The sequence below is a fragment of the Patiria miniata genome, unplaced genomic scaffold (assembly GCF_015706575.1).
Source record: "Patiria miniata isolate m_02_andy unplaced genomic scaffold, ASM1570657v1 HiC_scaffold_9, whole genome shotgun sequence".
Classification (NCBI taxonomy): Eukaryota; Metazoa; Echinodermata; class Asteroidea; order Valvatida; family Asterinidae; genus Patiria; species Patiria miniata.
Genome location: NW_024037076.1, coordinates 5251167 through 5264867, shown reverse-complemented (window position 1 = coordinate 5264867; position 13701 = coordinate 5251167). Strand labels below are relative to the sequence as shown.

The window sequence follows — 13701 nt, the reverse complement described above, 5'->3', positions numbered from 1 at the left end:
TTGTAAACAAAAATTGTCAATTTTTCGACGTCCAATGACTCCCATCCCGAAATGTTTGGCCCCCGTATTTCACACGTGTTATTTTGATATAGTTGGGTACCTAAAGATAGGATCAAACCTCTGAAATATCAAAAAAAATGTGAAATTACAAGCATTTCGCTCACCAAATCTAGTATCCGGAAGCGCTAGCGACGACCGTGTGTGCTTTGTAGCTGTCGATTGAGGGCGCTTGCCACAAAACCCGTTACGGAATAATAATTGAGACGCAACATGCATATGCGCAGACAATTAACGGTCGGTTACTGTGTAGTAACATACATAACATACTTAGAATGGCTAAACCACATAATCATCACTAAAAAGAGACCAAATTACCAATAATTGAACACATTTTCATTCTGCAGATAATGATAATGTGCGCATATATCGTTGTCAGCTAAATTTTGTCCCATCCATACACGATGTTTTGCAATATATATCATAAAAGTGGTGCCCTTGTTTTGTGACGTACTGTTTTGGGTTCTTTTTACTGAATTGCGCACATGTACCGCCCTTAAAAGCACTATTTATTGGCGTTTGTGTGCATAATCGTCGTTTCTGAACAGCGCCCCCATCGACAGTTGGAATAAGCCCCCCCCCCGCGCTTTTTGATTTTACGAAGCCAAATGTCTAGAGAAAAAACCTGTCTGCCTTTCACCACGGATGAGCAAGTGCCCTTTTCACAATTTTTTACATCCCCCCCCCCCCTCCCCAATAAAAATGACCGCCTGCTACGCCACTGAGATGCTTTAGGTCATAAATTGTACGACTCTCTGACACTCCGGTGTGGCAGGTATTCTGTCCCCCCTGGTAAATGTGTCCCCCCGGACAGATTTACCGGGTCGCGACCCGGTAAATCTGTCCGGGGGACACATTTACCTAGATAGATCTGTCCCCCTCCCTGGTAAATATGTCCCCCTGCCCAACGTTGAAAGTGTCCCCCTGGTAAATGTGTCCCCGTGCAAGTATCACCCATGCGATGATACGAGTCGTGCTCGTGAGCGCGCATCGCCGCAAGTACATGCTGCAAGATTTGTGGCAGTGTTTATCGCATGTGTACATAATGCTATCCCGCTACACTAAGGAAATTCATCCAATAGGAAATCTCGTTACGCGCTACGATGGGAACGCAGACCAATCCAAGTAGGCGTTATATCAATGAGGCGTTCACCGTAGAATAGGGCCACTGTAGTGCATGACCGGTCATGCTTCTACAGTGGCCCTATTCTACGGTGGCCCTTGCTGTATTTTCACCGTACTCAGTCCGAATCGATCGAAACATATTGTGTTCACATTTCACATCTAAGAAAGAGACCAAAAAGTTAATTGTTTTCATCTTCATGAAGGTCAGACTAAAAAGTAAAAAATGTATACCTTGTTTGTAGACTGAATTCATCAAAACAATATAGAGAATGGCCTTCTGCGTTGCAAAACTAGGGGGACAAAAAAACCTGGAGGGGACAGAATTACCTGAAGGGGGACAGAATTAACGGGCCGGGGAGGACACTTTTACCTAGGTAATTCTGTCCCCCCGGACACTTTTAACGGGGGACAGAATTACTGCCACACCGGTTAATTTGTTAAGTTTATTAAACTGTCCATGATTTCCGGACAACTGAGGGGGCTGTTGCTGTGATTTGGGGAGATACTTTCAGTTTAGAGATTAATTTTCTTTTCAAACTCTGAATCTCAAACTTGCTTATTGAAAACATTCTGTGCAAAATGTTTGCTCACAGGATGACTGGCACGCACAATCACAAAAGACAAGATAGAGCATAAACTATACGACAGTCAATTATCAAAAATGCTGGCCGCTTTTTAATGCAGAAATAGATGTGACATTAGTGAGTTTCTGCCTGAAATGACACATTGTTGCTTAAGAATATGGACATTATTATTTGCCTGGTCAAAACGAAAAGAGCACTTCAATTGCCATTGAAATTTGCAAAACAGCGATGATTGCAAAAAGGTTAAAATGGACACAAAGGTACCTTTTCAATGATTGTATTTAAAATATAAAAAAACTGTATCCGATACATTGGCCCAGGAAAACTTCACACTGACATAAATATCGAGATTCGAATACCACTAATCATGATTTAGTACACTATCTGATCAGTGCAGTGTGAGATTAGTGGATCCTATCACACGTTAGCCCATGAATATACTAAATTCGCATTAGAATAACACCCAAAAGGCATTCCAAAATACCCTTAAAAATTTCCAAATTCAGTACCTTCCCCGATGACAATTTGGTGCTGATGGTAAAACTCGATGGACCTAGAGTTTAATGGTCCATTGGCGGAATTTACGGGTGGTCCGTGACGGTAACATTAAGAAATAATAATGCAAAACATGGGTTTAAAATACTACATTGTACTACTACAGTCATTATAGAGGGTGAATCAAAAAAGCGAAACCGAGATATTATTGCTAATTGGAACAGAAGTAGGGCACATGTGAATCAAAGGGAGATATCCTCTGTTAGGGTTGAATCTCGTCTTTATCATGACGTGTCCTTATACATTCACGGTTGACTGAGCAATGACTAATTTTATGAAAGGGTCCATTGAGAGACTTGCGCCACTTTTCACGTTGAGATCTGTTTTCCCCCACACCTGCCCTAATGGGCAACCATAGCCTTTCACACTGAGACAAAAGACACAACACAAACCACAATTGGAAAGTGGCACAAGTCTCTAAATAGACCCTGTTATAAAATGGGCTCTGCTCAGTCAACCGTGTATGTAATGACATGACCATGGTGTCATTTTAAAGAGGAGACTCCACCCTAAGAGAGGATATCTCCATTTGATTCACATGTGCCATACTTCTGTTCCAATAAGCAATATTATCTCGGTTTCGTTTTTTTATCCACCCTGTACAACAGATCACGACACTCAGTTCAAAGGTCATAGCACTCGTAATTTAAACACCATAAAACAGTACATCAGCTGGTATCCAATAGATGGAATATGACAGATCACATAACACTTTATTGGGTAGCCAGACTGATTGTCCTTGTCCTCAACTTAAGGTGTTTAAAAGTACAACACATTATTGATTGTACAATAAGATAAAAACAACAAAGTGCCTGCAATAACTACAAAATAACTTGAAAACAGAATCGGTAATACATTGTCTTGACTTGTCAATTGGACAAAAGTAAGCATTGTCTCCAAAAACATAATTTACAATATCTGAAACTAGTTAAGTGTGAATCAAGAATTAGAACACTTTAAGTCAACATATAACCTAGATATATCTAGCAGACCTGCTACATCAGCTAAGTCACCATATTTGTAGGTGGAAGCTATACAAAAGAATACAATGATTCTTAAATGAACGGTTCTATAAAATATCAATTACCTGTAGATACTGATATACATGTACATGTAATAGCAACTTCACTTCACATCACCAACGATGTTTATGGTTCCCCCATGATTCAATTCAAGTTGACTACCAAACCTATCTTGCGAGATCTCTTCTGTTTGAATCATTAAAAGTTTAAGAGATGTAGACAACTTCATTCACAGAAATGAAGTCAAATGATCGAAATAAAGAACAACCAAATAAAAGAATGAATTTCCACTAACATAACTACAGAGCAAAAGTAGCTCTAGGAACGAAGTTTCAATTTTACAACTTAACATAACAAAATGATAACTCGCCCGATATGGCTACTACATCTTTTTGCCAATTGGCTAAATATCAATATGACCGCTCGACCTTCCCCATGATGTCATTGTGTAATTTGAATATAAACTTTGCGGTGAATCTGCTGACCAGCAGATCTCTTCCAGATCCCAACAACCTCCAAAACCTAATATATTTTATACGTCTGGTTCTTTTCAGAACCATTCTCCTCATTGAGAAATTATTTGCACATGGTGTTTCCGCAAACCTTTCATTATTCATTATCTGATAGATTTGTTTCCACAGTGAGTGGAGGTGACATAATAGTGTTACTTAAAGTAGCCAGGCAAGGCCATGGGAAAGTCCCTCTAAAACAAAGGGTTTGGTTAGATCAAAGACCCAAACAGTGGCCTTGCAGAGGTCATACCAATTAATACCAGCCAATTTCGATCGTGTACCCTTGTGGATAGGAAACTTTTAGGAAATTTCTATTTCCCAAATATACAATAAAGTACTGCAACTGGAAATATAATGTCACACAATGCAAGTACGAACAGATGCATGCACATGAACATTCTCACCAATGTTAAGCTTTCTGTCTACGTTCGTTTAGATCTTACAAAGGTGTGTTTTTCTCATCGATATGCATTCTTTCGTGTCTTTTTGGATTACGTTTGGCAGAATGGGCATAACCACAGGTCTCGCAAACAAACCGTTTCTCAACGCAATGAATCATTTCGTGCCTGTTTCGAGTACTTTGACCAGAAAATGCTTTACCACAGATTTTACAGACAAATGGTTTTTCTCCAGTATGCACCCTTTCACGTCCCTGTGGATGACATTTGGCAGAAAAGGCTTTACCACATGTCACACAAACAAATGGTTTACCGATGTGCTTTTTTGCATGCCTGTTTCGACTGTGTTAGAAACGGCTTTACCGTAGGTCTTACAAAAATTGTTTTATCACCGATGTGTATATTTGTTCATGTCCACTTAGATTACCTTTGTCCGAAAAGACTTTACCACAGGTCTCACAAACAAATGGTTTTTCACCGGTGTGTCTTCTTTCATGTATTATTAGATGACATTTCTCAAGAAAGGCTTGACAGTCATAGAAACATAATGGTTTACCAATGTGCATTTTTACATGCCTGTATCGACTACCTGTGTTAGAAAAGGCTTTACCGCAGGTCTCACAAACAATTGGTTTCTCACTACTGTGAATCATTTCATGCCTGTCTCGAGTACTTTGACCAGAAAAGGCTTTACCACAAATCTGTGTCGACTACCTTTGACACAGGTCTCGTAAACAAATGGTTTTTCACCGGTGTGCATTCTTTCACGTCTAGTGAGATCACCCTTGCCAGAAAAGGCTTTACCACAGGTCTCACAAACAAATGGCTTTCACCGGTTTGTCTTCTTTCATGTATTTTTAGAGTACATTTCTGAAGAAAGGCTTTACCACATGCAGGTCACACAAACAATGGTTTACCGATGTTCATTTTTACATGCCTGTTTCGACTACCTGTGTTAGAAAAGGCTTTACCACAGGTCTCGCAAACAAATGGTTTCTCATTAGTGTGAATTCGTTCATGTCTAATTAGATGACCTTGGTTGGAGAAGGCTTTACCACAGGTCACACAAACAAATGGTTTACCGATGTGCATTGTTTTACATGCTTGTTTCGACTACCTGTGTTAGAAAAGGCTTTACCACAGGTCTCGCAAACAAATGGTTTCTCGTTAGTGTGAATTCGTTCATGTCTAATTAGGTGACCTTGGTTGGAGAAGGCTTTACCACAGGTCTCACAAACAAATGGTTTTTCACCGGTGTGCATTCTTTCATGTCTAGTGAGTTCACTCTGGCTAGAAAAGGCTTTACCACAGATTTCACAGACAAATGGTTTTTCTCCAGTATGTAGCCTTTCATGTACATGTAGATTACCTTTGACAGAAAGGCTATACCACAGGTCTCACAAACAAATGGTTTTTCACCGGTGTGTCTTCTTTCATGTATTTTTAGAGTACATTTCTGAAGAAAGGCTTTACCACATGCAGGTCACACAAACAATGGTTTACCGATGTGTATTTTTACATGCCTGTTTCGACTACCTGTGTCAGAAAAGGCTTTACCGCAAGTCTCACAAACAAATGGTTTCTCATTGGTGTGAATTCGTTCATGTCTACTTAGACTATAACTGAACGAAAAGGCTTTACCGCAGGTCTCACAAATAAATGGTTTTTCACCGGTGTGCATTCTTTCATGTCTATTGAGTTCATTCTGGTAAGAAAAGGCTTTCCCACAGATTTCACAAACAAATGGTTTTTCTCCAGTATGCACCCTTTCATGTACATGTAGACTGCCTTGGACAGAAAAGGCTTTACCACAGGTCTCACAAACAAATGGTTTTTCACCGGTGTGCATTCTTTCATGTCTAGTAAGTTCATTCTGGTTAGAAAAGGCTTTCCCACAGATTTCACAAACAAATGTTTTTTCTCCAGTATGCACCCTTTCATGTACATGTAGACTGCCTTGGACAGAAAAGGCTTTACCACAGGTCTCACAAACAAATGGTTTTTCTCCAGTGTGCACGCTTTCATGTCCCTGTAGATGACATTTCCTACGAAAGGCTTTACCACAGGTCTCACAAACAAATGGTTTTTCTCCAGTGTGCACCCTTCCATGTCTAGTGAGATCACCCTTGCCTGAACAGGCTTTACCACATATTTTACAGACAAATGGTTTTTCTCCAGTATGCACCCTTTCATGTACATGTAGACTGCCTTTGACAGAAAAGGCTTTACCACGGGTCTCACAAACAAATGGTTTAACACCGATGTGTATTTTTTCATGTCCACTTAGAGTACTTTTAACAGAAAAGGCTTTACCACAGGTCTCACAAACAAATGGTTTAACACCGATGTGTATTTTTTCATGTCCACTTAGAGTACTTTTAACAGAAAAGGCTTTACCACAGGTCTCACAAACAAATGGTTTCTCACAGCTGTGTATTCTTTCATGTATTTTTAGATGATATTTCTTACGAAAGGCTTTACCAAAGGTCTCGCAAACAAATGGTTTTTCACCGGTGTGCATTCTTTCATGTCTATTGAGATCACCCTTGCCAGAACAGGCTTTACCACAGATTTCACAGACAAATGGTCGTTCTCCAGTATGCACCCTTTTATGTATCTGTAGATTTCCTTTGACAGAAAAGGCTTTACCACAGGTCTCACAAACATATGGTTTAACACTGGTGTGTATTTTTGTATGTCTACGTAGTTTACCTTTGTCAGAAAAGGCTTTACCACAGGTGTCACAAACAAATGGTTTTTCACCGGTGTGTTTTCTTTCATGTATTTCTAGATCACCTTTGACAGAAAAGGCTTTACCACAGATTTCACAAACAAATGGTTTTTCTCCAGAATGCACCCTTTTATGTCGCTGTAGATCACCTTTGACAGAAAAGGCTTTGCCACAGGTCTCACAAACAAATGGTTTTTCACCTGTGTGTCTTCTTTCATGTATTTTTAGATTAAATTTCTCAAAAAAGGCTTTACCACAGGTCTCACAAACAAATGGTTTTTCTCCAGTGTGCACCCTTTCATGTCCCTGTAGATAACATTTCCTACGAAAGGCTTTACCACAGGTCTCACAAACAAATGGTTTTTCTCCAGTGTGCACGCTTTCATGTCCATGTAGATTACATTTCCTACGAAAGGCTTTACCACAGGTCTCACAAACAAATGGTTTTTCTCCAGTGTGCACCCTTTCATGTCTATTGAGATCACCCTTGCCAGACCAGGCTTTACCACAGATTTCACAGACAAATGGTCTTTCTCCAGTATGCACCCTTTCATGTCTATTTAGATTACCTTTGACAGAAAAGGCTTTACCACAGGTCTCACAAACAAATGGTTTTTCTCCAGTGTGCACCCTTTCATGTCCCTGTAGATGACATATGGCAGAAAAGGCTTTACCGCAGGTCTCACAAACATATGGTTTAACACCGGTGTGTATTTTTGTATGTCTACGTAGATAACCTTTGTCAGAAAAGGCTTTACCACAGGTCTCACAAACAAATGGTTTCTCGCCGCTGTGTATTCTTTCATGTATTTTAGATGACATTGCTTACGAAAGGCTTTACCACAGGTCTCACAAACAAATGGTTTTTCTCCAGTATGCACCCTTTCATGTACCTGTAGACTACCTTTGACAGAAAAGGCTTGATCACAGGTCTTACAAACAAATGGTTTCTTATTGATGTACATTCTTATGTCTATTTAGATCACCTTAGCGAGACAGGATTTACCACAGGTCTCACAAACATATATGGCCTCTCACCTATGTACCTCCTTTCGTGTCTGCTTAGATGTCCTTTTAGAGAAAAGGCTTTTCCACATGCCTCATAATCATATAGTTTTTCATCACCACTGTGGATCCACCCTCTTAATGGTTGGACCCCACTAATAACACAGGCCTTATTACAACAATTCTTGCAAAATATTGTTTTACACAAGTAGGCCTACATGTACACGTAGGCCTATGCAGTCTCTTGCATAAGTGTAGATTCTGTCGCTCAGTGGGTTTTTACCACAAGTCTCGCAAGAAAACACTTTCCCACCAGTCTCCACTTCCTCTGATGACAATTTTGCTTCAAGCTTCATGTGAAGAATGGACCCTCTTGTGCATGGTTGGACTCCGTTGATAAGAAAGGCTTTACAACAGGTATCGCAACAACAAAGTTTCTCCCAAGACCCCAGTACATGCATGCAGTCTGTTGAGCCTATGGAGATTTCGTCCATCAGTGGGTTGACCACAAGCTTCACAAGAAAACAGTTTCTCACTTAAAGTGGACCCTCTGGTGACAATTTATCATCAAGCTGGATGAGAAGAGTTTGGTGTAGCGAAAAACAAATGTAACAGTTTTACTTGCATCTCCTCGTTTTGAAACCTCTTGAGGGCTGACAGAAACATCAAATATTACAACCAACCAATTTTTTTTGGCAGCATGTTTCAAGCTTATGAAGCATCATCACATTGGCCGGACGTGTTTTCCTCAGGTTTCTCCGTAATTGGATCTGATTCACGAGATGCCACAACGGAAGTCAATTTGTAGTCGGTGTTGTCAAAAAGCAGATTGACACCCTAAGTTCAGGAAAAAAAAATAAAACCAAAATGAATCGGTTCTAATGCTTTGTTGAATAATACCCAACGTGACGTGTTTGGGCCACAATTTGATTAAGACGAGAGAGAGACGAAGAAATTCAGAACTTTTTGGTTTTCTGTAATCAACTGTAGCCTTTTTGTGCTCGTACATAGATTTTTTTTCATGAATGACAAACATGGTTTATGGTGCGTGTACATAGTATACAAAAAATATGAGTACAGTTCCTATGGGCACGTTTATTTCTTAAAAATGCTTCCAATTTCAAATCTAGCAGCACTGATCCTCGTGTAACTTTATTGTGTTTGATTGATGGTCCTGGCTGTGTACCTATGTTCCCCAATACCAATGTTCCCCAAAATCCTCACCCTTACCCTATCCTAACCCTAACCTTAAGGATTTCGGGGAACATCAGTGTTGGGGAACATAGGTATTGGGTAATATCGGGTAGACCCCGATGGTCCTTCATACAAGGTGGAGAACAGAATTCCGGTCTTGCACCATATATCAATCTCAATCTTTTGTTTGATTTTGGAGAAATATCACGGAATAATACTATCAATTGGGACTTTAATATACCTTTAGATGGGTCAGGTATGCACAGTTGATTCACAATATTACTGTTAACAGATCAAGGAATGATCAAGGAAAAATTGAGTGTGCTGTCTTAACTTTGAAGACAAACTCTTCAATTCTCTTGACTTGAATCAAAACAACGACTTTGTGTAATTATGCAAAACATTCAATGTAAGTTGGGTCGATGCTGACATCTTACACCTTTTATTCATTTGACATCATTTCAATCTTCCTAATCACTCAATTTCTGACATGATTTTACAGGGCATTGAGGCACTAGGAAACCACAGAGAGATTGTTCGTCTGAGTAGAGAGAAATTATGGATAAGACGTCTCCAGACCATTCAACGCCATGGTCTGAACATCCAAGAAGGAAATGACTAATAACTTTTTGTCTTTGCCTTCTCCTTTTCACCACAGATAAGCCCCCCCCCTTCCAGTCTCCCTCATTCACCAATTAACTACCTTTCTCTCCCTCTCCCCATCATTGACTTTGTCCTTTGTGTTCCCCACCTCTTGTGGTCAACCATCCCCTTCCCCCAATCCCCCTCCCTTTTGTTACCCTCCTTTCTGTTCAGCCGCCTGCTTTCTCTGTGTATTTTCCTCTGCATCATCTATTTCCACTTGACTGCTTTTGTTACATCAGTAATGTATACATGTACCTGTTTATGTTTATAGTCTTGTCATTTAGCCTTCGAGAAAGACTCTGCTAGGGTCGAAACGTCAGGCCACTAACTATTTTTTTACCTTTTCTTTAAGTGGAATCAGTTCATTTAAATGATTAAGAGTCATTTTGTGTAAATACTTAATATAAGTGTCCATGCTAAAAAAAAAATCAAATTTCTTTATACTTTGTGGGATGAAAGGACTTGGGGAGCAAGTAACCAGAATAGACTTTTTCAACTGATGTTTTGCCATTATGTGTTTTCGCCATTTGGGGGCAATTTTGAGGCTATAAAAATTCATTTTTTGGCGCGTTATTTTCAAAGGTCATCAAGCCAAAATGCGAAGTAATTTCACAAAAGTAACTCACGACAAAGAATCATCCTTACCCTTACAAACAAAAATAGAAACACTTCCGAAAAATCACCTTTATATTATTTTTAGGCCCTACAATACAGCATGTTTTTACAACTGGCAAAATTACATTTTTTACCCCATTTTTAAACCTCCAAAATGGCACTTTCCAGGGCACTCAGAATAATTTCCCTTCGGCTATGGTTAGTTCAGACATTGGTCTTTTCATATCTGGTGAGAAAACCTTGGGTTATTGTATATCCTTGTGCAGTAGCGCTCCAAAAATAGTGAATTTCACAAAAACCTTAAAAAGTGTAATTTTAGGGGGTTTTTTTCTTTGTTTCGAGTAATAACTTGTATAATTATAGATACTGAGGACATTCAACAGCCGTCGGTGTCCTACTCAGCATTTTTTTGATTGGCTGATCGGCATAAGCACACAACAATAACCACAACACAGCCATGACAGTATTGGTCAAACTGCGCCTGCATTAATGCACTTTTGACCAATACTGAATGACAGGCAACAGCCGTACCAATGCACATTATAAACATATGATACATAAGCTGGTGAGGGCGTGATTTGCAGCATGACGCTTTCGTGAACGATGGCAGCCGAGAGTCGTCCCTATTCAACCCGAATTACAAGATAACTATACCTCTGAAGGTAATGAATTTAACGTTTTGTTGCTATGTATTAAGCAGCACTTTGTAGACGGCGTTGTCGATTGTGTGAGTATAAAGTGACAAAATAGTTGCAATTTCAATTGATTTTCGGCTCCCCTAGCATAAGTAGCAATTTGACGCGACATTCCATGCACAGGGCATACAATGTGTGGCTGTCTAACGGAGGTAGTCCAGTATGACAGCCACATTTATTGGGCTGTCACACGCTGGGTGACCGTAAGGTTGTGGCCAAATGCACTTCAACAATCTGTCAGATTTATCAAAATCTTCCAACTCCCAAATAATTACTCGAAATACATAATAAACACTTACAGGAATGCAACTGGGAAGTCACACAAAGAGGAAACTCAAATCTTTACCAGAGTTTGTACAGTGTTTTTCTATTTTTAATTGGGAAGTAAAAAAAGAGGAAATCAGCTGATCAAATACGAGGAAAAGTTGCATTCCTGCACTTAAAATAACATGCAGATGTTGTAGTAGGCCTATTGCCTTTGTAAACAATCTATATACACATGTAGTCGCATAATAAGGATGTTTTGAAACATTTTGCGTAAATTTCTGGTAAAACAACATGTTGCATCATGACGAAGTCTGGTTCCCAGTGAACCTCAGCACCTAGGCCGGAAAGATTTCAATATTATAAGAAATTCACTCAACACCCTGTGTACAAACCCTATGAGAGTGGACTGAAAAATTTTAAGTGTTTTCTAAGAAAATGCTTGTATTTTCTCACTGCTCAAATTGACTTTGATGACATGAAATTGCTATCTGGGGGCTTGTTAGTCAATACAGAGGAAAATTAGTGAACTTCTTACATAGAAATCCTTCCCCTAGGCCAGCCAACCTGTCCCATGATTTAAATGCAAGGATTTGTTTGAAAAGATTGAAGCTTTTGTAACAAATTAGGGGTCCACCATTTTGCAGAATTCTGCCAGAAATCTGCCAAAAAAATCCATTCTGTCAAATTTTCTGTCCAACTCGGTTTTTTTTAACAAAAGAAATCCGTCCAAATTAACCGAAAATCGGCTAAAACGGTCACCCTGGTCACAAGTTGTGTACACATGTTGCATGTGATTTAATTTGTCAAGTCAAAAATTGTCAATTTTTTCGACCTCCAAAGACTCCCATCACGAAATGTTCGGCCCCCGTATTTCACACGTATTATTTTGATATAGTTGGGTACCTAAAGGGTGGGATCAAACCTCTGAAATGTCAAACAAAAATGTGAAATTACCAGAATTTCGCTCACCAAATCTGTACCCGGAAGCGACAGCCGTCTGTTCTTTGCAGCTGTCGATTGAGGGCGCTTGCCACCAAACCCGTACGCGCGCGTCTAGGCGCGGCATTACGGACGGTGTAGCATGAATTGGGTCCTACTAAAGCGCGTCAACAAGCGTCAACAAGCGTCAACAAGCCTCAACGGTTGTCAACGAGCATCAACAAATTTTGTATAGGCTTTTGAATATTAAAAACAGCTTTATATGGTAGAAAAAGCAATAAAGAACATCTTCTGCTTATCAATTAAAGTTAGAATTATTCTATAACTTGTTTTTTTGAACGCGAAATGTACGGCGAATTTGTCTATAAAAGTTGGCCGCCATCTTGTTCATGTGTAGCTAGCTAGCCGTACTACGCATGCGTGAAGTGTACAGAGCCATACTACGCATGCGCGAAGTCTACAGCGCCATCCAAACAAGATGGCGGCCAACTTTTATCGACAAATTCGTCGTACATTTCGCGTTCAAAAAACCAAGTTTTAAAATAATTTTAACTTTAATTGATATGCAGCAGATGTTCTTTATTGCTTTTTCTACCATATAAAGCTGTTTTTAATGTTCAAAAGCTTATACAAAATTTGTTGACGCTCGTTTGACGACCGTTGAGGCTTGTTGACGCTTGTTGACGCGCTTTAGTAGGACCGCATGAATTTAGGTTTTATGAAATGCGGACTCTTTGGTGGTATTGCGCATGCTCATGCATAGATAATTAGGAGAGGGACCGGTCACGTGAGAGGGTTTAACCAATAAAAGGGTAAAAGAGTTCGATTTTCATAGAGTCCGATTTTCATATGACAACGGAATTTGAGGCGCAGCAGACGAATAGACCGCTTGCAGACGCGTTCGATAATTGACGCGCGAAGGTGCGCGACGCCATGTTGTGGGACAAAATGTGCATGGATAGATATGCGCTTGACCCACAACATGGCGTCGCGCGCCTTCGCGCGTCGATTATCGAACGCGTCTGCAAGCGGTCTATTACTAGTTACATCATTACATCAGATCCAACAAGGAGGTTTTACCGGCGTTAGTTTGTTGGTTGGTTGGTTCTACTAAGAATGGCTAAACCACATAAATATCACCAATAATTGAACACAATTCAGCAGACAACGACAATTTGCACATATCGTTGTCAGCTGAATTTTGTTCACGCTATGGTTCAATTGTCATTGCTCTTTGATGCGAACACATGCATGATATACTGCAAAACATCGTGTACGGAATGTTAACATACTCGCATGAATATAATTACATTAGCCATGGAGCTAGAAATAAAATGCATGAATTCTACCTCCATGA

General features: G+C 39.8%; 1 protein-coding gene across 1 annotated transcript; it reads right to left on the bottom strand.

Annotated features, from left to right (window-relative positions):
- Positions 1–5655: 5655 nt before the first annotated feature.
- LOC119720488 (zinc finger protein 208-like) lies at positions 5656–7897 on the bottom strand. The gene has a single exon (XM_038190171.1). The coding sequence runs from the start codon at positions 7804–7806 to the stop codon at positions 5737–5739; it is 2070 nt and encodes a 689-aa protein (XP_038046099.1). The 5' UTR covers positions 7807–7897; the 3' UTR covers positions 5656–5736.
- Between the last annotated feature and the right edge of the window lie 5804 nt (positions 7898–13701).